Source organism: Antedon bifida, chromosome 11 (genome assembly GCF_963402885.1).
Source record: "Antedon bifida chromosome 11, ecAntBifi1.1, whole genome shotgun sequence".
NCBI lineage: Eukaryota > Metazoa > Echinodermata > Crinoidea > Comatulida > Antedonidae > Antedon > Antedon bifida.
In genome coordinates, this window is record NC_136236.1 from 10,292,647 (window position 1) to 10,319,371 (window position 26,725).

The 26,725-nt window shown below is 35.7% G+C and overlaps 2 protein-coding genes and 1 long non-coding RNA gene across 3 annotated transcripts; 2 read left to right on the forward strand and 1 right to left on the reverse strand.

The window, feature by feature from the left end:
- The first annotated feature begins 3,812 nt into the window (after positions 1–3,812).
- LOC144855716 (uncharacterized) lies at positions 3,813–5,006 on the forward strand. The gene is made up of 2 exons (XR_013614857.1): positions 3,813–3,866; positions 4,749–5,006. It is a non-coding gene; the product is annotated as an uncharacterized LOC144855716 (long non-coding RNA).
- An 11,842-nt stretch (positions 5,007–16,848) lies between these two features.
- On the forward strand, positions 16,849–18,265 carry LOC144855192 (zinc finger MYM-type protein 1-like). Its single transcript, XM_078713006.1, has 3 exons — positions 16,849–17,395; positions 17,590–17,756; positions 17,894–18,265. Exons 1-3 carry the CDS (start codon positions 16,849–16,851, stop codon positions 18,263–18,265), a joined length of 1,086 nt encoding a protein of 361 aa, XP_078569132.1.
- Positions 18,266–23,221: 4,956 nt separating this feature from the next.
- Positions 23,222–26,394, reverse strand: LOC144855621 (uncharacterized). Its single transcript, XM_078713525.1, has 2 exons — positions 23,440–26,394; positions 23,222–23,278 (listed from the first exon to the last, which is right to left on the reverse strand). Exon 1 carries the CDS (start codon positions 26,389–26,391, stop codon positions 24,313–24,315), a length of 2,079 nt encoding a protein of 692 aa, XP_078569651.1. The 5' UTR covers positions 26,392–26,394; the 3' UTR covers positions 23,222–23,278; positions 23,440–24,312.
- Positions 26,395–26,725: the final 331 nt, after the last annotated feature.

A 26,725-nucleotide genomic window follows, 5' to 3' on the forward strand; every position in this document is an offset into this window, starting at 1 on the left:
AGGACACGAAGGGTATCCCCAGGCGACTTAGTTGACTTACAAACACATATTCACGAACTTTTAAGTAATGGAATTATCAAACCATCAAAGAGCAGATATGCCTCACCAATTGTTTTGGTCAGAAAGAAAAATGGCTCCTTACGAATGTGCGTCGATTACAGAAAGTTGAATGCAAGGACTGTGCCAGACCAGTATGTAGTACCCCTGATACAAGATGCTGTCGACTGTCTCAGTGGTTCCAAATGGTTCTCTGTAATTGATCTTAAGTCCGGTTTCTATCAAATTCCTATGCGCGAGAGTGACAAGGAGAAAACCGCCTTCACTTGCCCAATTGGTTTTTATGAATTCGAAAGGATGCCTCAAGGTATTAAAGGTGCACCGTCTACTTTTCAAAGATTAATGGAATCTTGTATGTCCGGCATGAATTTTATTGAAGCATTGGTATACATGGAGATGGAAAATCGTCTCACCAAAGTATTTGATCGCTTAAAAGAGTTTGGCCTCAAGGTTTCTCCAGAGAAGTGCAAGTTCTTTTGCAAATCTGTAACATACCTCGGGCATATAGTAAGCGAAGAGGGAATTCAGACTGATCCTGAAAAGGTTTCAAGCGTTAAAGAGTGGCCTACACCAAGGAATGCTAAGGACTTACGAAGTTTCCTTGGCCTAACAGGTTATTATAGACGATTTGTTGAAGGATACTCGAAAATTGCAGCTCCGCTTCACTCATTAGCCAGTAAATATGCCTTCTCACCTAAGCGTGGTCGAACATCAAAGAAAGTACGTCATGACGGGTTACAGAAGTCTTCTGAACCATTCTCAAATCAATGGACTGATCTATGTAACCAGGCTTTTAACCAACTTAAGACTAGATTATCATCTGCACCTGTTTTAGCATATGCTGATCTCACCAAGCCATTCCAACTTCATGTCGATGCATGCCGTGATGGTCTTGGAGCAGTTTTGTTACAGGAAGTTGACAACAAATTTAAACCTGTAGCATATGCTAGTCGGACAGTGAGCCAGAGTGAGCGAAATTACCCAGCACATAAACTTGAATTCCTGGCATTAAAATGGGCCGTAACTGATAAATTTAAGGATCTTTTGTACCATGCAAAAGGTACCAAGGTAATGACTGACAGTAATCCATTAACATATGTTCTTACTTCAGCTAAATTGGATGCTACAGGTCACCGATGGTTGGCCGCGTTAGCTAACTTTGACTTCTCCATTCAATATAAACCTGGTAGAACTAACCAAGATGCGGATGCATTGTCCCGCAGACCTCTCGCTTCTGATGCTAATGCGGCAGATGAAGTTGATCAGATGAGAATTAAAGAGAATCTACAAACGCGAGTGAGTGAAATCTCACCTAAAGAAGTCATAAATGCGGTATATGGGGTACGTTCAGCTGTTACCAATTCAAGTGACACACTACCTTATGCATATTGTCTTGGTGGTAGTAGTCAGTGTATTCCAGAGATGTATAGTAATGAAACATCCCTCACTGATGTTATTAACTGGAGTGAAGCACAGGATGCTGATTATGTGTTAAAGGAACTGAAAGAAATGGTAAAATCAGGTCAGAAGCCAAAGATAACAAACAACGCGTCGAAGGAACTTACTCGTTATTGCAGAGAATATGCCAAATTAACATTGAAAGATAAGGTACTGTACCGTATTATTACCAGACCTCAAGACGGTAGTAAAATTGAACAACTCCTTTTACCAAAGGCTTACCGAGTGAAGGCTTTGACAATGCTCCATAATGACTTAGGACATCATGGCACTGAACGCACAGTAGCGTTAGTTAGAGAGAGATTCTATTGGCCGAAGATGTCAACAGAGGTGGTAGAGTGGGTCAAGCATTGTGGTCGTTGCCTAGCACGTAAATCTTTGCCTTCAAAAAGTGCACCGCTACACAATATTAAAACAAATGGACCTATGGAGTTGGTCTGTATGGACTTTCTGTCTCTTGAGCCAGATAGCAGTGGTAAGAAGTCGATACTGGTAGTGACCGATCATTTCACCAGGTATGCCCAAGCTTTTCCGACAAAGGACCAAACAGCACTTACAGTTGCGAAGGTATTATGGCAACAATACTTTCAACACTATGGGCTACCAAAAAGGCTCCACTCTGATCAAGGACCAGAATTTGAAAGTAAAGTGATCAAAGAACTCACTGGTCTATTAGGAATTCACAAATCACATACCACTCCTTATCACCCACAAGGAGATCCACAACCTGAGAGATTTAACCGAACACTATTAAACATGCTGGGAACATTAGAAAATGAAAAGAAAGTAAATTGGAGTAAGCATGTCAGCTCGTTAGTGCATGCATATAATTGCACGAAGCATGACAGTACCGGATTTTCACCCTACTTTCTTATGTTTGGAAGGGAAGCTCGCTTGCCAGTTGATATTTGTTTCGACTTGCACCCTGATGGAAACCAAAATCGTAGTCATAGCAAATATGTGGAAGATCTTCGTCAAGGTCTTGAGAAAGCTTATGATATGGCAAGAAATGAGTCAGAAAAGGCTGGGCATGCTAACAAAAGGAGGTACGATAAGAAAGTCCGTATAGCTAATGCAGTTCTGCAACCAGGAGACCGAGTTCTAGTCAGAAACTTAGGACTTAAAGGAAAGAATAAGCTTGCAGACCGTTGGAAACCTGAACCTTTTATTATTATAGAGAAATTTGCAGACCTTCCAGTTTACAGACTTAAACCAGAAAAAGGTAATGAACAAGCTAAAACTTTGCATCGGGATCATATTCTTCCTGTTGGTTACATCACAGAAGTGAGACAACCCAGTCCAGTTCCAGAAAAGGCTAGAAGACCAAAAACCCGATCACAAACAAAGAATACAACCGAGAATGAAAATTCTTGTTCCAGTGATGAAGATGATGAATCTGTTGTAGATGTAACTATATCAGTTCCTGTAGATAATGCAAATGATCAGGCCAGTGAAACTGAGCACATTGATGTTCTCAATGCTACTCCTGTACAAAATGATAATTCTGAAATAGAGGATAGCAGCATAGCGGGTTCACTTACACCACCGTATCTACAAGAAACTCCAAGTAGGCCTATAATAGTACCTTCTACATTTCCAAATATGGATGCCTCTGAATACACGCCTAGAACACTTATAAAGAGAATCACAGATTTTAGTAGTGGACAAGAGGAGCGAGTTCAGTGTGAAAACAATACTGAAGTGCCTGTAGAAACTGCAGACACAGCTAGTGGTGATACTAACACAACAACGAGGTCTGAGTCTGATGATGGTGATCAAACAACCAATGAACCAGAAAGTGTTACAGAACAAGGTGACGACATCACTGTAGAAACGGAGGAATACAGCAGGCCAGTCAGAAACCGTCAAGTGCCTCGAAGACTCAACTATGATCATCTTGGAAATCCAACCTGGTATAGCAGAGTAGCCACCAGTCTCTATGGTCTGGCAAATTAAGTGCGTTAGGGACAACGCAGAGTTCAAGAGGGGAGGTTGTAACCCTATGATTTTTTATGAATATATTTTACCATTTATATCTTTCTTATATCTTTCTGTTTGATTTTATTCATTTGAATGTATCTGTTTTTACAATGTATATAAATATAGTTTATAGGTCAGTAGAAAAAGAATGCAGCTTAATTGCAACAAAGGTTACCCCAAGTGGGTCAAAGTGACCACTGTTTGGGAAGTAAGGAATGTGTTTTGCCAAGTTGCTAGGCAACTAAGGTGATTATACCTCATTTCTGATGATTATACCTCACTTCCACTTGTGCCTGCTCACAAGAAACATCTATACATTTTTTAACAACTTTAAAGGAAGTCACTTTTTCATATTTTGGCTCTTTTCTTAGGTAAGAACTATCAATTATATTATTTTATGTTTAACAAATGTGTTAATATAACTTAATTTGAGATTTAAGCTTATGAAGATTAGGTTTATGCATTATGTTTGCATTGGCTCAATGCTTTAGATTAGTTATGTGATACTTAACTTTGATTATATTTTATAACTTTTGTGATACCATTTGCAATTGCGCTTGGTAATTTATGTTACTGTAAAGTAAGGTTCTGCAATCACACATTGTTCTCTCCCGTTTTAAGTTAAAGGGTCTTGAAGTGATTAACTTGCTTTTGCTAATACTTTTAATTCTATGAGTGTATCAGGACGATTCTGGTAAATGTGGGTCATTTACTAGATGGCAGTACACTCTTGGTATTGATTGACCTAGAGACAATTGGAGTGTGATTGTAGAATTGATACTATTGTATTATACACTTATTTTTGATTTCCGCTTTATATGCGACATTTATTTTTATACATTTAATTACCTTTTAGTTTATAATTTAGTTTATTGAATGGATGCATTAACCATCCTGAGTTTATAATAGTCAGGTTAATATGTTGATAGACACACGTTTGAATAGCTATTGCTATTATCCATTGCGTTGCAATGTAGTTATATTGGTATCAAGTATTAGCATACTTACCAAACGAAGTACCTCTAACTATATAATGTAACTATTGTTTTAATGAATAGTGTGAATAATCATATACCAATCAGTGTTAATCGAACCTGATGGTATTGACGGATTATATTTTATTTTGTTTAATTGTCTATCATAGCCTAGGTTATTTTGCAAACATTGTGGTATTGTAATTATGTACCAAATGATATTTGATTTAAATTGTTTTATAGTTATATAGTATATGTATATATTTTCTCTTTTCTTAGATGAGAAAACACTACTTTTGAAATTTACGAATCATTATTGCAATTATTACACCATTGGTCGGAACATTTCGTTGATAACATTTACTCTACTGTGGAACCTTTCAAGTCGGAATTGTTTCAACTGAAGACTCAATTTTAATATAAACTTTTAGTTTTGTGGACACTTTAATGTTTTATCTTGAGAACAAATAATATTGGTTTTATGTAAATTCCGACAAGTTGATGTCAAAGGAATAAATCTACATTTTTAATTTATAAGGCGTTTTCCTTGATTTGATTATTTAATACTTCTTGGAAATTTTAGTTTCTTGCTAGAAACTCGGGTTACAAAAGTACTCTTATGTATAAAGTGTGAATATAAATTAGTTGTTATATAGTAGTTGATGGTAAAGACATATCAAAGTACTCTTATGTATAAAGTCTGAATGTAAATTAGTTGTTATATAGTAGTTGATGGTAAAGACATATCAAAGTACTCTTATGTATAAAGTGTGAATCTAAATTAGTTGTTATATAGTAGTTGATGGTAAAGACATATCAAAGTACTCTTATGTATAAAGTCTGAATGTAAATTAGTTGTTATACAGTAGTTGATGGTAAAGACATATTAAAGTACTCTTATGTATAAAGTCTGAATGTAAATTAGTTGTTATACAGTAGTTGATGGTAATTTTTTATTTTTAAAGTATAAATGTTATCATATTTTCTGTCTCCCAACTATTTAGATTACAATAGAAATATAACAATGTTTAATTACAGTAAAGTGTCCGCCGGTATTGGGATGTTTAAAATAGTACTTAATTATAGTCTTATACCTTTCAACAGACAAAAAAGTCAATGCTCCTATTAAACATAAGATTTACTTATATATTATTTGGTTGTCATAGATGAATTACATCAAATTCTACTGTCTTACACAATGGTTTGGCATACCGTACAAAAAGTCATGAAACTGGTGGAAAGATGTTAAAACAGGACCAGGCTATAAAAAGGCTTTAGTGAGTGGTAGGGAAAACTAACCTGTGAGAATATCCTAACTTACAATATAGTGAGTGGTAGGACAACTAAGCTGTGAGAATATCTTAACTTACAATATAGTGAGTGGTAGGGAAAACTAACCTGTGAGAATATCTTAACTTACAATACATTTTAGACTGGCTGGAGTTAAGCTTTGTCTCCTCACTCACCGGTTCAACATTTTATTTGGTATTATGTGATCAGCTAAACAAATTTAATACTGTAAATTGTTGTGTGAATATTTATTAAAATGTATTTTGTTTATTTCTATTGTTTCAAAATTAAGAGAAGTGTTTTTGTTTGAAAAGGACATCCGTTTAAGCCTCTCACCTATTTATATCACCCTGGATACACTGGTCAAATATTGAACTAAATAGATAACAGGAACTGCGATCTAAATTATTACATAGTGCAGCAGTCTACAGATTCAATGGAAAATAAACTTTTGAGCATTAAAACAAAGTTTGCTGGTCCTACTTCTGATGTGGTAATGTCATAAACTTCATCAAATTATTGAATAAAAATACAAAGTTTACCAACCTGAAACAGTAGAGTTCACTTTTGGAGTTTGTTGGAACTGGTAGATTTGTGTTGGTTTGTTGCTGGTTTTAGAAAGCAGGTTCAATCTGTGTTAGAGGTTTAGGTGCAGAGGAGAAAATATACTTCAGAGGAATATGTACCTATAGAGAGAGTAGTAACATGACAGGTTTAGGTCAAATGATTACCCTTAATCTCACATACTGTCAAATTCTTTATTCATCCCTATGTGGGGCAATTTCAAAATCAGGACTAAATAATATAATTTTTGTACAAATAAATAACTATAGTAATAATCAATAAAATCACAACAAATCACATCACATTTAAACACTGTACATCTTAACATCTACAACATTTCCTTATTTATTATACTGTTGGCCCATATTTAAAAAAAAAATTTAGAGTTTAATACCGGTTGCAACAAAAGAATTTTTTTTTTATTGGAACCAAAACTGTTGATGTTTACATGTTAAAATGCCATGGAGCTCTCTTAAATAATTAATAAAAATAAAATTATTGAAGCTGGAAGCGTTACCCCTAGCAGAGGCATTGATAGGTCCCTAAACGGCGATCTAATCGCAGGCCCGTAGCCAGGGGGGTTTTTATGGTTTGAGCAAAACTGCCCTTTACAGCGAACCCCCATCCCAGACATGCCCAATACCCTCACCCTCATCTCTGAAAATCCTCCAAATACGTGCCCCACACAGTACAAAAGGTTATTTGTAAATTGAAAAATTCGTAAACTCAGCTTTCTTGAATAACTATAACTTCTTCCCTGTATGAGCGTATGTCTAGCGATACCTGTAAATTTCTAAGAGTTACAAATGAATTGAAAGAAAAATAATATGAATTTTTGGTCCTAGGATGTAACATGATATTGACGCGTGTATTGTAAGCTATGGGGGCACGAATAAATCGTACAAAGGACACCGCCAGACAACCGCATACCTATTGTTTAGATCACTGGCAGTCATCATAGAGGATTATAGTGAATATTAATATATTACACTATAATATCTATGGTATCATGTACTGTAGTTTACATTATAGCATTCAATTATTTTTTTCTAGACCACCAACCAACAATACATAGGCCTACTCAACTATATCAATACCACCTATTTAGTTTCCTCAACAAATTGCTGTAAATAAATATAGATAGAGCTATAATAAGCATTGAATTTGCCTTCTCACCCAAAGTGTGCATTTTTCGGGGCTTCCCTATACGTTCGCATTGTAACTTGAACGCAAAACAAAATACCGAGTGAATGATCCAACAATCGGTGGTGGTTCCGCACACAGAGCACACGCATCTAACATACGGCAGCAACAAATGTTATTGTCCTTTAAATAGTCCACGTGTGTGAGGAGGAGGAAAAAAGTATGATCGTTTTGCTCATTGGCATGCTGCATGAGAGTGTTTTTTCCTGCACATTAGATGTGCCATTTTTCATGAATTTTATGTGCGAGAGTACCATTTCCGGCCATTAAGGGATGTCATTTAACAAAATGCGCCTCTAGGGGGGGGGGGGGGGGGGGGGGGCGCAGTGACCCAAATACTTAGTGTCCGAACCCCCCTTGACAGATCCTGGCTACGGAGATGAGATCTAATCGACTGATATCTTCTCTTCTAATGATGATAAACATTTTGGATTCGATGTATGTATTATTTTTTTTGTCTATCAATTGTTTTAATTGATAAAATCTTCATAGTATTATTAGTCCATAGGGAATATTAAGCACACACTTACTTGACAATCAAATACACAGTGGTGCAGGACCCCAACAACTACACAGAATACCACTAGCCACTAGTAGCCTATTTAGAATCAATTTCTTTTTCATTTATAAACATTTATTAAACAATTATTATCAAATCAAATTATCAAATTTAAAATAGGCATTGGAATGGCCCCAAAATTATGTCCTACTACTGTAGAGGAGGTTGTAGCTACTCTAGTTTATAGAATAGTTGTAAAGTGAGTATGCGGAAACATTAATAGAGAATGTTGATTGGTTTAAAGTTGTAGAGTGAGCCCTCTGTTGACAAAGATGAAAAAGAACTTTTGGAGAATTTTGATTGGTTGATAGTTGCTAGTTGATTCAGACAACATTATGACCATTGAGACCAGTTATGCACCTAAAATAAGAAGAAAATGACCGTACTTTTAGACAAAAAATGTTCTTGAGATTTATCCCACTGATTATCTTTCTTTGAGATGCGTTTCATTCTAATACATTTACTTAGGTTAAGGGTGGGGGTGAATGATTCTTTTGAAATAATTAATCACACATACCTATTTTGAGATGAACTTAAAATGTTTTCAAGAATAAGCCCACTGAGATTCTCATTAGGAATGATTTCATAGCATTTACTGACTAACTTGACTGATATAATTCAGATCCAATGACATTCCCAGTGGATATGTTTCATCATTGTTGGCATTCAGTGGTAGTGTCATTTACATTCCAAATCTCCCATTGGTTTGGATTCTTTTGTTGCTTCCCCATAAGACCCATGTCAGCTCCACTGCTAGCAATATTTCCCTGTAAAAATAACATTCTATAAAACAACAAAGTCATCAAATGGCTTTTGAATACACCATGTCTCAATATATCTTATTCTACCTGTACCATACCTCTATCATCAGATGTATATGGCTTTTGAATACATTTACATGTTATTGTTATCTACTAATGTAAATACCAAATAATATATAAAATAATAATCTAGGATTGCATTCAAGATTTAAATTAAGTTCAAACAATGTTTAGAATATGTTTGTAAAATAAAATGCACCAAATAATAAATGTAGATTTGGCCTTTAGCGTTCTTCATTCACCTTAAACTAAATTATCAAATTAATTACAAAATAAATTGAATATTATTAGTTACACCCTGCTTGTTCACAGAATACGGGGAATATCTACGTTCTAGTTCCATATTCCATGAGGCCGATTTCCCTTGAATGGTGTTAAAATCGATGACCTTTATTTTCATCCATTTTGACCTCTAGCTATCACAACAACAATAGGGAGCTTTCGACGATTACGATTAGCTTTTTTGTCGGACCGTCGAATACGGGTGCATATTCGATGGTTGAAATCACAACTACGCATGCGCTCAACGATAAAAATATAATACAATACATAAACAATGCGTGCGTAGAAACATCAAACCGGTAATACAGGATATATTACCATTCTGATCCACTTGACTGAGTAAATGGGCGTAATACGGAATTATATCTCATACATATTGACCAATCGGATTACAGAATTCACGTATACTAAGAGATAAAGACCTAGACCAAGTCTATAAATAATAATAGGCAGAGCCTAGCTAGTTGGGGCTAGGACAAAAAAGGGCTACACCTATCTAGGCTTACTATAGTCTAGCGCTATTACATTGGTTTTTGAGACTTAAACCCCTATGTTCGGTTGTCCCTCTTTAATCATCTTGGCATCTTCTTCAGATACATATGGGCTGAGACCAGTTTATTTTATTCAGCCCAGACTTTGCTTATATTATGATTGTTAATGTTAATATCCCTTCATCAATAGACCATGAATACTCCGCTTGCAAACAAAAGTGGCAGTTTTTCATCGCATTGGGCAAGCAATAGAAGGAGGTCTAGGTAGAGGCGCTACTGCAGTTCGCACCTAAAACTGTGCATAATACAAAAGATTGTGTAGTGGTGCTATACAATCTTTGATAAGACTTCAACCAAGGTAACTCACCATCACCGCCGCACAGCAGGTGAAAGTTTTTAAATTGGGTATTTTAAGCACCGGTCTAGGCTATCGGTCGCGCTTGAAATCGGTCGCTATAAACTCAACATCCGGTATTTTGTATAGAGCGCCGCTAGATACGCGTTTTATGTTATGTATGCAAAAATCAGATTTCTACTTGGGAAGAACAATTTTTATTTAATAAGCGAACAAACTATTGTTCTTTGTATGTATTGTAAACAAAATACTAGGCTATCTAGTAATAACTAGCGAGGATAGCAACAAACAGAGAAATCAGTTTACATTGGTTATTGAAATTAATTCATACAGGCACATCCTGTGTATGGTACAGTCCGAGTAAGAGTGATGCTGAATGCATGCATGGTCCTAACCTAGGCCTAGCTATAATAGAGAGGCTTTAATAGTAGTACTACTACTAGGCCTACGCCAGGCGCACCCCTACGTACCTAGGTTAGAGCCTGCTTTCTTGGCCTAGGACTATTATGTTATTTTAATTATTTTATTTAGCCAAAACCCCGCGCGCGAACCCCCCTTTTACCAGCGAACCCCCACTTGAAAAACAAAGGCCCCACTTCCAAAATCGTGCAATTAATTATCAATATTATAGCAGATTTTTGGGTCATTTTACTTCTATTGACTATGTTTAAATCGATCGAATATACAGAGTGTCCGATGTCAAAGTCACTGCTGAGCGTGAGATCGAGAGATTGTTGAGAGTTGATGGTTAAAATAGACTGACCAATCGCGTGCTTCGGCCGGGCTTGTCGGGACGACGCACAACATCACGTTGTTCAGTTCAATCTTTTTGGGGAGCGTTTTTTTTCTTACGGCGCTTAAGGATGTCGAGGATGTTAGGGATGAAGAGGAGCAAAATTACAGATTTTTTCACATCAAACGCCTCAAATGCGAAAAAAACACGAAATTTAAGGTCAGTATTATTTGCACATTTTAAGAGCGAGTGCTTTTTAGACGCGCGCTAGCCTGCTGTATATAGTAGTAGGCCTAGTAGCTGCTAGGGCCGGCCGCGCCTAGTTGTAAAAATCATGGCGGATGAACCCCATCGCACGTGCACGCGCGTACAGAGAATTTTAACAGGCTGTCGCCAGTTGAACTAGGCATGTCTATTTAATGCCCAGGATATGCCTACAGTATTCCTATTATTATTTAATGCCCAGGATATGTTGATTCCATTGTAACCTGGATTTAAAGCTCGGGAATATACAGAAATAATAACACGAAACTACGGGAAATTAAAGAACAACGTGTGGTTTATTTTTCACTGAATCATCTCACGAGGTTTCACCAGAGAAGAGACCCGCGCATAGTTACAGTATGACACGTGACAGGTGCATTACATATGAGGGGATAACTTAACACCCCCACATCACCTCATAATCTTAAACCACTACAAAAATAACAAACAAAATTCAATATAACAATAACAATTTCTGTAACATTTTAACATCAACTATTCTCCAAATAGAAATATTTTAAATTTCTCTAGTTTAACCTTGGTGGCTGGTTTAGTTAAAGCCCCCTTCCCTACGTTTTTTAGATCTAATTTAAGATCACAAACTATATTTAATGTAAAAATAATACTATATGGTCCTATTGCGATAACTTTTTTCGTCTTTAAACGGTTAAAAATGTGAAAAATAAGTCGATTCTAATAATTATAGCGGCCCGCTATAAATCCCAAAATGCATTGCGCGCGGATTGATATTTTTGTTTTTCACCTGTAATTCGCCCACCTTTCGATCGATCGTGAGGCCAAAACAAATGGATGACTCCTAACTTGTCAGCGAAAATACCGGGTTTTCCCCAATTTGTATCAACGGAGTCTGGCAAAAATAGAAAGACAATTAATGCAGCAACTATACAACGTCAGGCTAGGTATATAGCTAGCGTACGATGTTCGTACGTTACCGATGTTTACCAGCTAGGCCTACAAAACTAAGCCTAGCTAGGCTAGGCCTAAGACCGTCCACGAGAGGTCGATCGCCGCGAGCTACTTAGGTAGTGCATTGTTTCTCACTTTTTATCATAATTTACCATAAAACGTACATTTAAGACAAGGAATGACATGGTTTAATGTTTTTAAAGTGATATATACGTATTATTTTCCAAAAAACGTCCAAAATTGCAGGGAAGGGGTCTTTAAAATATCTGCCACCATGTCTTCTGTTGGACAATACTGGATATCTATTTGTCCCTCTTTTAAGACATCCCTTATAAAATGATACCGTATATCTATATGCTTAGACCTATGTCTTTGCACTGGATTTCTGCTTAATGCTATAGCACTTGGTTATCACATGAAATATGAGCACATTTAAACTCATTGGGACAGATATCATTTAACAACTGCAGTAGGTAAAGGGCCTCCTGTGTTGCAGCCCCAAGACCCATATATTCAGACTCACAGGTGGACAGTGCCACAGTAGGCTGTCTTCTGGTTTTCCAAGATATTGGAGCACTACATTCATTCAAACTAAAGATATACCCAGTGGTACTCTTCCTATCATCCGAACTAGCCCAATCAGAATCACAATACGAGGTTAATTTCATTGAATCAGATTTTCTGTAAACTAATTTATGATTTACAGTACCTTTTAGGTATCTTAATACGGTACATGTTTTGCTGTGGTTAAATCCTCTAACTTGGGGTCAGCTAAACTTCTGGAGAGTTTACTGACAACCCATGTAATATCTGGTCTTGTACATGTAGCTAGATAAATTAAACTTCCAACTATTTCCCTGTATCTGTCTAATTGTACTTTCTTATTATTTGGACCGGTGCCGGTCTGTACTTCACAGGGGGTTGACCTTGTCTTACAGTTAAACATATTAAATTTTTCAAGTACTTTCAGTGTATATCGTGTTTGGTTCATAGTTATCTTATCGGCTTCTTGTTTAAAATCAATTCCAAGGAAACAGCTGATTTCCCCAAGGTCTTTCATTTTAAACTCATTTTTCATATTTGTCTTAAAATCACTAAGTACATTCTCATTTGTGGCTGCAATTAATATATCGTCAACCCATATTACAACAATTACTAAGTCATCTTTGTTGCGTTTTGTATATACACAGTAGTCTGCTGGGTTTCTTTTAAAACCATTACTCTTCAAGTGGTTGTGCAACAGCTGATTCCAATTTCTACCTGACTGTTTAAGCCCGTATAATGACTTGTTCAATTTTAATACTAATTTTTCGCCATTTTCTGACTTAATTTCGTAACCTTCAGGTTGGCTTAAGTATATTTAGGTATCGATATCTGCATTTAAGTATGCAGATTTTACATCCATCTGATGGATTATAAGGTTATGTTGTACAGATATTTGCATTAATGTTCTAATTGAGGTCAAATTGGCTGTGGGCGAGAATGTCTCATGATAGTCTATGCCTTTTATTTGTTTAAAACCCTTGGCAACGTATCTTGCCTTGTACGTGTGATTACCCTCGGCCGATTCCTTTATAGCAAATACCCATTTTCCGCCAATGAGATGTTTGTCATTGGGTAATGTGACTATCTTAAAGGTGTTATTATCTTTCAATGATTGTAATTCTTCATCCATTGCCCTTTTCCAACTTTCTGAATATTGGGAATTGGTAGCTTCTGTATAGGTTAAGGGAACATTTTGACATGACATATGATAGATCGAATCATCACTGTCAAATTCAGTCTCATACTCCTGTAGGTAATTGGGATACTTTCTCTCCCTTTGAGGGTACCTTCTGTGGGCATCATCATTATCTACCCTATTGTTGTTATTTTCCTCTAAGTTATCATAATTAACATTTGGGGTATTTTCATGTTCAATAATTTGGGATTCATTTGTGTTCTCATTATCCTCTAAGTTTACATTTGTTTCGTCACTTTCATCTGTCTGTGTTTGTTGGTTGGTGTTAGATGTTTGGTCAGATATAATTTTGATCAATCTGAATTTCTGAACTTTGCCAGTGTTTGGGTCATAGATCAAATATGCTGGACTAGATGAATCATATCCCAGAAATATTCCACGCTTACTCTTAGGTTCTAGTTTCTTTGAGTTATGTATGTATGTGTAGCAAGGTTTTCCAAAAATGTGCATTTTTCCCAAATTTGGTTTATACCCTGTCATGGTCTCAAAAGGAGTCTTATTTAGGCGTTGGTTGAAACAACGGTTTCTTATATAGGCCGCTGCTCTTACTGCATAAGTCCATAAGGACTTTGGCAGTGAAGATTCCAGCAAAAGACATCTACCCATTTCAAAAAGAGTGCGCCAATTACGTTCCGCAGTTCCATTTTGATGGGGTGAATTTGGAGATGAAAACTCATGTTTAATACCTCTATCTGTCATTAGGCTTTTGAAGTCAGAACTGACATATTCACCACCGTTATCAGTTCGCAAGCACTTGCCTATTGGGGCACAGTCAGAAAGAAATTGTTTGGTAGCTGTTGCAGCATCACTTTTCATTCTGAGGAAGTAAACAAAAACAAAACCAGAATGGTCATCGGTAAATGATATGGCGTATTTGAATTCGTCTTTAGCCAATGGTGATATTGGCCCTGCCAGATCGGAATGTACTAAGGCTAATGGACAATTGGCCCTTTTGTCTGGTTCTCTATTTCTTACATTAACAAATTTACCTTCAGTGCATATGTTACATGTTTCATTAACTTTACTACCTTTGATTTCCATGCCGTCCACTACCTTTTCTAATTTTAGTACATCGTCAAAGTTACAATGTCCTAGGACTCTATGCCAATATTGTAAATTTTTAACAAGGCTTACTTTATCTACTTCTCTAGGTGCACTTGTGGTTGGTAAGTAGTATAGGTTGTCAATAATACTCATTTTGAATGTTCTTCCAGCATTAGTGATTGTGTTTTCTTCTTTACTAAGGGTTACTATTGCTCCTGTTGTCGTTGCAGCTCTTACGCTCATTATATTGTGTGGGTACGTTGGTATGTACAGGGCATTTTTTAAGACAGTTTCTACTTTCTCGTTGTTTTCATCTATCAGGTTTATGTGTGCATGTCCTCTCTTTACTGCAACACCTTTTGCTACGCTACCATCCGCAAGTTCAATAGTATGATTAAGGCTTTTAAAGGTTGGATCGAAACTGGAGAATTTCTCTCGGTCATTTACTACATGTGAGGTGCAGCCAGTGTCTACTAAAATACCATCTTGACATGTTATGTTTTCTGACGCTTGAAAGAAAAAGGAATGTTCAAATCCATCCTCCGCTTTCTTTATTTTGTCCTTTGGTTTATTTCTGAAACAGTCCTTGTCAAGGTGATTGGCATTCTTGTGGTATTTACAGGTTTTTGTAGGGCAATCTTTTATCAAGTGGTTAGGTGATCCGCACTCGTAGCATTTTCTGGGGTTTTGTGGGTTTCCAACTTTCATCACTCTGTCGTTAATAGATTCTGGTGTATTTATTTTCTCTGATTCTGCAAACTTTCTTAGGGATGTTTTAAATTCTACAAAAGATATGTCTTTTTCTTGTGTATTTATGTATATTTTAAATGGAGCGTATGTTCCAGGTAAACCTTTTAATACCATGGCTGTTAGAAGTGCGTCACTAGGTGTTTCTTTTGCTCTTTGTAATGATGTGATAATCTTTTCCACTCTGATAATGAACGATGTGCAATATTCCTCACCCATTTCAAGTGTTGTTAGTTTGGTGTAAAGTTGGACCACTTTTGGCTTTGACTTGCTAGAATATTCAGATCTTAAGATAGATAGGGCTTTTCTTCCGTCGTCAGTTGCATCGTTAATGATCAGCGATAACGACTTATCGTCTAGGAATTGTATCAGCTCCGAATACGCCTTTTCATTTTTATGGTTATCTTCGTCGGTGGCTGGCTCCGGCTGTGTAGACGTAATCGTGTTTTTCAGTGGTGGTTTCAGCGTGTTGAGGTACCCTAGAAATTTTACTTCCCAAAGTTCATATTTTTCTTCATCTCCGCTAAAAAGAAGTCTTTGAAAACGGCTGGGCCCATAACCTGTTGATTCCATTGTAACCTGGATTTAAAGCTCGGGAATATACAGAAATAATAACACGAAACTACGGGAAATTAAAGAACAACGTGTGGTTTATTTTTCACTGAATCATCTCACGAGGTTTCACCAGAGAAGAGACCCGCGCATAGTTACAGTATGACACGTCAAAGGTGCATTACATATGAGGGGATAACTTAACAGGATATGCCTACAATATTCCTATTATTATTAAAACCTTGGTTTAGGCCTTTATGCCTACTAGATCGATTTTTGCTTGCAATTAATGAAATTATCTTCATGCCTTATTTATTCCGCTCGTCTGTGTAATAAATTGACATTTATTACTATTACTAATAGTAATAAATGTCAATTTATTACAGTAGGCTACAGTAGGCCTAGCCTCTCTTTCTAGTAGGCCTAGGCCTGGTCCTCCAGCTAGCCCAAGCCTTACTTTTACTTTTTATTTTTTTGACCTCACCAAAAAAAAAGTTTGCCTAGCCTAAAGGCTTTCTTAGGGTCCCTTAATTAAACGTAGGCTTAAATCAGAAGGCCTATCTATGAGACAATACTCAATAGGCCTAGATAAAGATTTGACATTTTAATTATAACATAATTTTTCAGTATAAACATTATTCTTAAGCAACAAACAAGTTATATAATATAAATAATTGGACTTTTTTAGTGACATTTTTGATGATGAGGCACCTGCTGAATTACCTGTACCACCACTTACTGATGATGATCAAAATGTTCCTGTACCAAATTTGATCAGTGATATTGGACTCATCATTAATTCCACAATGACTCCTGACCAAGTTTGGACAAAAATTTATGAGATGAGTGAAGCCCAGAAGATTCACCTAGCAACATCACATTACAAGCCGCCTCCAAATTTCAGATTCCCAACCGTTCAAATGAACGGCTATTCAAGAGCATTTCAAGCACAGTGGCTAAAACAGTATTCTTGGTTGGTATACAGTCAAGAATTAGATGGAGTATTTTGTCTCCCATGTGCACTATTCTGTAGTGACCGGTACACAAAAGGATCTCTTGTCAATTCACCTTTTACTAAATGGGTAAAACTGTCTGACACTCTACATGGAAAGAATGGGCATATCCATAAATCGTATCATGATGATTCAGTTATGGCAATGACCACCTTCATTAAGAGCTGCAAAAATCCAACTGCTACAATACCCTGTCACTTTAGCAATAGCTTGCAAATAGCAATTCAAGAAAACCGGCAAATCCTAAAGAGAATCATACAAGCTGTGCAGCCTGTTCTGCGGTCGTCAGTGTATTGGTTTCAGGGGGGTGATGGTGAGCATCAAGATGTTGGGAATCCAGGTTAGTTTCAAAACTATTGTGTAACTAAACAATTCAGAAAAGTTGTGCAGTTACTGTTGACATCATCTTGACAAAGTCTATTGGATATTTTGATCAGTTTTTCTTTAGTTCAATCAACAAACAAACTTTAATTTTTCATTTTTGGTTGTTTACTGTTTGTTACAAATATTAATTGGCATTATTTTATTTTTCAGGAAACTTTATAGCATTTCTCCGTCAACTAGCAAAAGCAGATCCGTTGTTGGAAAAGCATCTTTCGGTGCCTCAGAGGAGAAATTCGACATACATGTCTCCTATGTCCCAAAACGAGATTATTAACATAATAGGATTTAAACAAATCAGAGAAGGCATTCTGCAAGAGGTATGTTTAGAAAAACATGAATAATGAAACTCATAGCTAATTACAATTAATTCTCCTCAACAATTGTTTAATAATATATAACAATACTTTTTTTGGCGCCATTTAATTTGTGAGATATATACTTTTATTACTGCTAGATACGAGAAAGTTCTATGTACACCGTATTAGCTGATGAGGTATCATCTCACAACGTGGAACAACTAGCATTTTGCGTACGCTTTGTCGATACAGATTTGAACATCAGGGAAGAGTTTCTGGACTTCCATCGAATGGAAAATACAAGTGGAGCAGCTATCGCAGATGCTATACGTTCCATGTTGCGCAAGTTCAATGTACCACTTGAGAACATGAGAGGCCAGGGATATGACGGGGCTGCTGCCATGTCAAGCTGTAGAGTGGGTGTACAAGCTCGATTAAAGGAAGATTCACCACTTGCAACCTTTACGCACTGCGCTGGACATTGCTTGAACTTGGTGATAGCAAAAGCCTGTTCGAATATTAATCAATAGATGGTATTGATACAGTTGAGTAGCCTACGTATCGGCTGGTGGTCTAGAAAAAAATAATCGGATGCTATAATGTAAACTAAAGTACATGATACCATAGATATTATAGTGTAATATATTAATATTCACTATAATCCTCTATATCAATTATACACTATACTTCATAGCCACACATAAATACTGTAGGTAACCGCAGCGTTCCATTTTGTATGTACGTCAGAAGGCTATACCGTAAATCTTCTAATAGTAACCCACACTCTAATAGTAACCCTCCTTCTAATAGTAACCCTCCTCCTAATAGTAACCAACTTTATAAGTCAATCTATAATAATAACCCACTCTAATAGTAACCCATGGGGTTAATATTAGAGTCACAAAAACTATTGACAAAATGACATTGTGAATACTGGTCGGTTATGATGCAGCCGTATTTTGAAAATAAGGATAATGCATGTTGATCTCGGGAGTGGGGGAGGATTGAGTGTTTTTGAGTTTATAAAATAAAGTTAGAGTTCAAACAAATTGTTTATTTGTTCTGTTTTATTATTTTGCTATGATTTGCTGAACGGAATAGTTGAGGTGAGATACTATTTTCAAGTGCCTAAATTAAGATTACCACTACTCTAATAGTAATCCCCCTTCTAATAGTAATAACCCACCCTAAAAAACAATCAAAGAATAATAAACCAGGGTTGGTTACAATTAGAAGATTTACAGTATACCTTATGCATGCTTGCTGCCGTGATCTAAACAATATAGGTACGCGGTTGTCTGGTGGTGTCCTTTGTACGAATCGTTCGTGCACCAGCTCACGGTATAAAAGTACGATACACGCGTCAATATCATGTTACATCCAGGGATTTCAGGTGAAAATCGGCAATTCATTTGCAACTCTTGGAAATTTACAGACACGTATCGCTCGACGTACGCTCATACAGCAAAGAATGTATCGAGTTATTCACAACGAGTTTACGAATTTTTCAATTTACGAATAACCTTTTGTACTGTGTGCGGCACATATTTGGAGGATTTTCAGAGATGAGGGTGAGGTATTGGGTATGTCGGGGATGGGGGTTCGCAGTCGGTTAAGGGGGATTCGCTGGTAAAGGGGGTTCGCCCGAACCCTAAAAATCCCCCCTGGCTACGGGCCTGATGTTAAGATGGTATAACAGCAATTACAATGCTGATACAGTATAACAAAGATAAAGTTGATACAGTATAACAATAATAAAATTGATATAATATAACAATGATAAAGTTGATATAACAATGATGATGGTAAAATGATGTTGAGATGATATAATAATAATTACAATGCTGAAGATGGTACACAACAATGATGATGATGGTGAAACAAAGAAGATGAGTACAGTAGGCCTACTTGTTGATAACATACGAATCTCCATGTGTCAATATTCATAAATAAATTTATGCTGTGGCTACCAGATGTCTCTATGAAGATGGTCACTTGAACCACCAGGTGCACAGTACCGCAAACTTAACCAGTACTGAAAACAAAAGTGACTTTTACGTAAAATTATCAGGAAGTAGATCACTATGTATACTGTTGTTTATATCTAAAATCATCAGGAAGTAGATCACTATGTATACTGTTGTTTATATCTAAAATCATCAGGAAGTAGATCACTATGTATACTGTTGTTTATATCTAAAATCATCAGGAAGTAGATCACTATGTATACTGTTGTTTATATCTAAAATCATCAGGAAGTAGATCACTATGTATACTGTTGTCGTCATTTATATCTAAAATCATCAGGAAGTAGATCACTATGTATACTGTTGTTTATATCTAAAATCATCAGGAAGTAGATCACTATGTATACTGTTGTTTATATCTAAAATCATCAGGAAGTAGACCACTATGTATACTGTTGTCGTCATTTATATCTAAAATCATCAGGAAGTAGATCACTATGTATACTGTTGTCGTCATTTATATCTAAAACGTCAATAAACAAAATTAAAACTACAACAAATATAACAATATACTCTCATATACATTTTTAATCCCTTTTATTCATCTCTTGAACATATCTAATAGAAATACAAAATGTGATTGATTTACTGCAAGAATTTAATTGTAATTTAAAGATTCAGAAAAAAATGATTCAAAAGCAAGTGATCTGTGCACAGTATAAATATATACTTCAACATTAAACTTAACTACAAATACAAGATATAAAATGACTTAAAAGCAAGTGATCTGTGCACAGTATAAATATATACTTCAATATTAAACTTAACTACAAATACAAGATATAAAATGACTTAAAAGCAAGTGATCTGTGCACAGTATAAATATACTTCAACATTAAACTTAACTACAAATACAAGATATAAAATAACTTAAAAGCAAGTGATCTGTGCACAGTATAAATATATACTTCAACATTAAACTTAACTACAAATACAAGATATAGGCTACAGTACTTAACATATTATATACAAATACATAAATAATAACTAGAGGGTACTCCGAGAGTACAAACCTCCGCCTACTGTAAAATTCCCCCACATAAAATGCCCCCTGAATATTTTTTTTTACATTTTTTTTTATTAGTTCTAAGTCTAAATATGTTAACTGCACACTACAAAGTTGTGGATGACAGTGTGGTGTAATGGTTATGTATCCAGCCTCTCACAGTTCAGATCGCTGGTTCAAGTCCCACTTCGGTTTTTTTTTTTTAATTATTTTTTTATTTCTTTTTTTGTTTGTTTTTTGTGAACCTTGATCTTTGACCCTGACCCTTCAAAATTTAACCACAATTATATGATGTGTCATTGATCATTGTGGCTAAGTTTGGTGAGAATCGGATAAAAACTGTGGTCTCTAGGCAGTAAAATAGTTTTTTGTTAGTTGTGACCTTGACCTATGACCTTTCCCCCTTAAATTCGAACTCGTCCGAGCTTTTGGGGCATAGATCATTGTTGCCAAATTTGGTGAGAATCGGATAAAAACTGTGGCCTCCAGGCTGTTCACAGACACACAAACACATACACAAACACACACACACACAAACACACACACAAACATACAGGGGTGAAAACATAACCTCCTTGGCGGAGGTAATAAATGCAGGACTGATTCCTTTGTATTCTATATTTCTGCCCCGTGAATGAACCACGAGGGCAACGGTTTTCAACGTATCAATCAGCTATGCTAGCCTACTCGGAGAGATTATACTCCGGTAAGGTCATGCAAAGTGATGTTTCTGCTACTTTCTACGAAAAAGGGGAACGGTTTTCAACGTATCTATGATATTTCTGCCTTGCTTCAATAGGAGCAAGGGCAACGATTTTCAACGTATCTATAATATTTCTGCCCTGCTTCAATAGGAGCAAGGGCAACGATTTTCAACGTGTCTATAATATTTCTGCCCTGCTTCAATAGAAGCAAGGGCAACGATTTCCAACGTATCTATAATATTTCTGCCCTGCTTCAATAGGAGCAAGGGCAACGATTTTCAACGTATTTATAATATTTCTGCCCTGCTTCAATAGGAGCAAGGGCAGCGATTGTCAACGTATCTATGATATTTCTGCCCTGCTTCAATAGGAGCAAGGGCAACGATTTCCAACGTATCCATAATATTTCTGCCCTGCTTCAATAGGAGCAAGGGCAACGATTGTCAACGTATCTATAATATTTCTGCCCTGCTTCAATAGGAGCAAGGGCAACGATTGTCAACGTATCTATAATATTTCTGCCCTGCTTCAATAGGAGCCAGGGCAACGATTGTCAACGTATCTATAATATTTCTTCCCTGCTTTAATAGGAGCAAGGGCAACGATTTCCAACGTATCTAGTCTAGATATTATGTATATATCATATTTCTGCTCTGCTTCAATAGGAGCAAGGGCAACGATTTTCAAGTATCTATATTATATATATATATATCCAAAGGCAAATTACTAAAAAAATGACAATGCTGTGGGTATCAGTGGCTGGATCTCAATGGAGATACAAAATAAAAGCGAAAAGCTAAATCAAAACGAGAAGTAAAACAGCCAGAAAAGTTAGCAGAGCTTTCGGGCAACACTAGCCCTTCATCAGTGCAAATATATATAATATTTCCCTGCTTCAGGGCAACGTTTCTCAACGTATCGTAATAAACAACAACTTAATTTCAGCTAGTCAGCTGTAGGATTCTCTGAATTAGTTCGTTCTTTTGTTTTCGTACTTTACTCAACAATACAGAAAGAACTAATAGAAATACATGGAGATGGTAGTGGGTGCTGTAGCCAACGGTCCCATTGATATGTAGGGGTGTTCCAATAAAGAATACTTCTTTTCAAATTGTCCCCTACTTCGTAGGGAAAGAACTAATGTTGGTTATCCAGGTAAGCAGGATCCATAGTACATATCACATAAATCATGCACATTTTGAAAATGTAGTTTTCATTTTCAGTATGATATTATAAAAAGCAATATGATTTATAATTCTAAAAGAATTATAGGCCAAATAACAAATTGAAAATATACATAAGCAAAATAAATAGTAAAAAATAATTGAAAAAATACATTATTAGAGCCACTTTAGATTTGTTTTCATTGCCTAGATCTGAATTGTCTTGGTCATCAGAGATGTCAGTGTTTTCTAGATCTGTGTTTGTATAATCTGATTTTTGATCTTCTTCTAAATCTGACCTTTCATTCCCTAAGTTGTCTAAATCTGAGTTTTCATTTCCTAAGTTGTCTAGATCTGAGTTTCCATTTCCCAAATTATCTAAATCTGAGTTTAGATTAGGAAGCCGAATTACTACTGATCCATTGTAATTTAGCAACTGATGTTTCATCTGTGATATCTGAAAGGTCATTGCCAATCAGATTCAGCATTTCTTTTTTCAATACTACTCTATTTCTTTCACATTCATTCAATACAGACATTATCATACCACCTGAAAGATAGGAGCAAGGGCAACGATTTTCAACGTATCTATAATATTTCTGCCCTGCTTCAATAGGAGCAAGGGCAACGATTTTCAACGTGTCTATAATATTTCTGCCCTGCTTCAATAGAAGCAAGGGCAACGATTTCCAACGTATCTATAATATTTCTGCCCTGCTTCAATAGGAGCAAGGGCAACGATTTTCAACGTATTTATAATATTTCTGCCCTGCTTCAATAGGAGCAAGGGCAGCGATTGTCAACGTATCTATGATATTTCTGCCCTGCTTCAATAGGAGCAAGGGCAACGATTCCCAACGTATCTATAATATTTCTGCCCTGCTTCAATAGGAGTAAGGGCAACGATTGTCAACGTATCTATAATATTTCTGCCCTGCTTCAATAGGAGCAAGGGCAACGATTGTCAACGTATCTATAATATTTCTTCCCTGCTTTAATAGGAGCAAGGGCAACGATTTCCAACGTATCTAGTCTAGATATTATGTATATATCATATTTCTGCCCTGCTTCAATAGGAGCAAGGGCAACGATTTTCAAGTATCTATATTATATATATATATATCCAAAGGCAAATTACTAAAAAAATGACAATGCTGTGGGTATCAGTGGCTGGATCTCAATGGAGATACAAAATAAAAGCGAAAAGCTAAATCAAAACGAGAAGTAAAACAGCCAGAAAAGTTAGCAGAGCTTTCGGGCAACACTAGCCCTTCATCAGTGCAAATATATATAATATTTCCCTGCTTCAGGGCAACGTTTCTCAACGTATCGTAATAAACAACAACTTAATTTCAGCTAGTCAGCTGTAGGATTCTCTGAATTAGTTCGTTCTTTTGTTTTCGTACTTTACTCAACAATACAGAAAGAACTAATAGAAATACATGGAGATGGTAGTGGGTGCTGTAGCCAATGGTCCCATTGATATGTAGGGGTGTTCCAATAAAGAATACTTCTTTTCAAATTGTCCCCTACTTCGTAGGGAAAGAACTAATGTTGGTTATCCAGGTAAGCAGGATCCATAGTACATATCACATAAATCATGCACATTTTGAAAATGTAGTTTTCATTTTCAGTATGATATTATAAAAAGCAATATGATTTATAATTCTAAAAGAATTATAGGCCAAATAACAAATTGAAAATATACATAAGCAAAATAAATAGTAAAAAATAATTGAAAAAATACATTATTAGAGCCACTTTAGATTTGTTTGCATTTCCTAGATCTGAATTGTCTTGGTCATCAGAGATGTCAGTGTTTTCTAGATCTGTGTTTGTATAATCTGATTTTTGATCTTCTTCTAAAACTGACCTTTCATTCCCTAAGTTGTCTAAATCTGAGTTTTCATTTCCTAAGTTGTCTAGATCTGAGTTTCCATTTCCCAAATTATCTAAATCTGAGTTTAGATTAGGAAGCCGATTACTACTGATCCATTGTAATTTAGCAACTGATGTTTCATCTGTGATATCTGAAAGGTCATTGCCAATCAGATTCAGCATTTCTTTTTTCAATACTACTCTATTTCTTTCACATTCATTCAATACAGACATTATCATACCACCTGAAAGATTGCAATTTTCCAAACTGAGATGTTCCAGAAATGGAGAGAATTGTATTAAACCAGCTAAAGTGGATCCTACAAGGTTAAGTCCACTTAAATCTACATCACTCCATGTCAGCTTACTATCATTAACCTTACAGATATCTACAAGTTCTTGTACGTTATCAACTGACAGGATATAATCATGCCATCTAAAAGTGTCATAATTTATACATATCACCAACCTAAAAAGTGTAACACCATCAATATCTGAAAGATCGTTTCCATGTAGATCAAGTATACCAGGTTTCAACACAACATTATTCTTATCACATTCATTCAATAAATCTTTTATAATACTACCAGAAAGATTGCAATGTCTAATGTTAAAACATTCTAGGTTTGGAGAGCATTTTATTAAACAAGCTAATGTTGATCCTTCAATTGAACCTAGGTTAATACCATTTAAACTCAACCTTGTCCAATTCAATATCCTACCATCTTTATAACAGGCATCTATTAAACCTTCTAGATTATCAACTGACATGCTATAATAATCATACCATTCAAAAGTGTCATCATCCATATCAATTAGATTCACCAACCTTAATAGAGCAACACCATCAATATCTGAAAGATTATTTTCTAATAGATCAAGCATGTCAGGTTTTAATACCACATTGTTTTCATCACATTCATTCAATACATCTTTCATAATACTACCTGAGAGATGGCAATTACTCATATCAAGATGTTCTAGATTTGGAGAGAATTTTAATAAATAAGCAAATGTTGATACATCAATTGAAGATAGGTTAATCCCACTTAAGTCCAATCTTTCCCATTTCAATATTCCATCATGTTCATAACAGGCATCTATAAGAATGTTTAGGTTATCTACTGACAGGCTATAATCTTTCCATTTGAAAGTGCAACAATCCATACAATTTAAGTCCACCAACCGAAAAAGTGAAATACCATCAATATCTGAAAGATTATTTCCTTTTAGATCAAGCCTTAGCATGTCAGGTTTCAATACCACATTGTTTTTATCACATTCATTCAATAAATGTGTTATAATACTACCTGAGAGATGGCAATTACTCATATTCAGATTTTTTAGGTCTGGAGAACATTTTAATAAAATAGCTAAATGTGATCCTTTGATTGAAGATAAGTTAATCAAACTTAAATTTAAGTTTATCCATGTCAATATCCTACCATCCAATGCATCTACAAGGCTTTTCAGGTTATCAACTGATAGCATGTAATACCACCATTCAAAAGTGCAATTGTTATAAATTAGATTCACCAACCCAAATAGTGTAACACCATCAATTTCCAAAAGATTATTTCCTCTTAGATCAAACATGCCAGGTTTCAATACTACATTGTTTTTATCACATTCATTCCATAAATCGTTTATAATGCTACCTGAGAGATGACAATATCTCAAACCAAGATGGTTTAAATATGGAGAGAATTTTAATAAAAAAGCTAATTGTGATCCTTTAATTGAGGCTAAGTTAATCCCACTTAAATTCAATCTTTCCCATGTCAATATCCTATCATGTTCATAACAAGCATCTATAAGACTTTTCAAGTTATCAACTGACAGGCTATAATCCTTCCAATTAAAAATATAGTAATCCATAAAAATGCAAACGTACTTGTAATAAAAGTTGTTATAAATCAGATTTATACACCTAAACAGTGTATCACTATCAATATCTGAAAGATTGTTTCCCTTAAGATCAATCATGCCAGGTTTCAATACCACATTGTTTTTATCACATTCATTCAATAAATCTGTCATATTACTACCTGAGAGATGGCAATTACTCAAATCAAGATGTTGTAGTTGTGGTGACAATTTCAATAAACAAGCCAGTTTTGATCTTTCAATTGAAGATAGGTTAAACTCACTTAAATTCAAAATATACAAATCCAATATCTGACCATGTTTATCCAATGTTTCCAAAAAACCT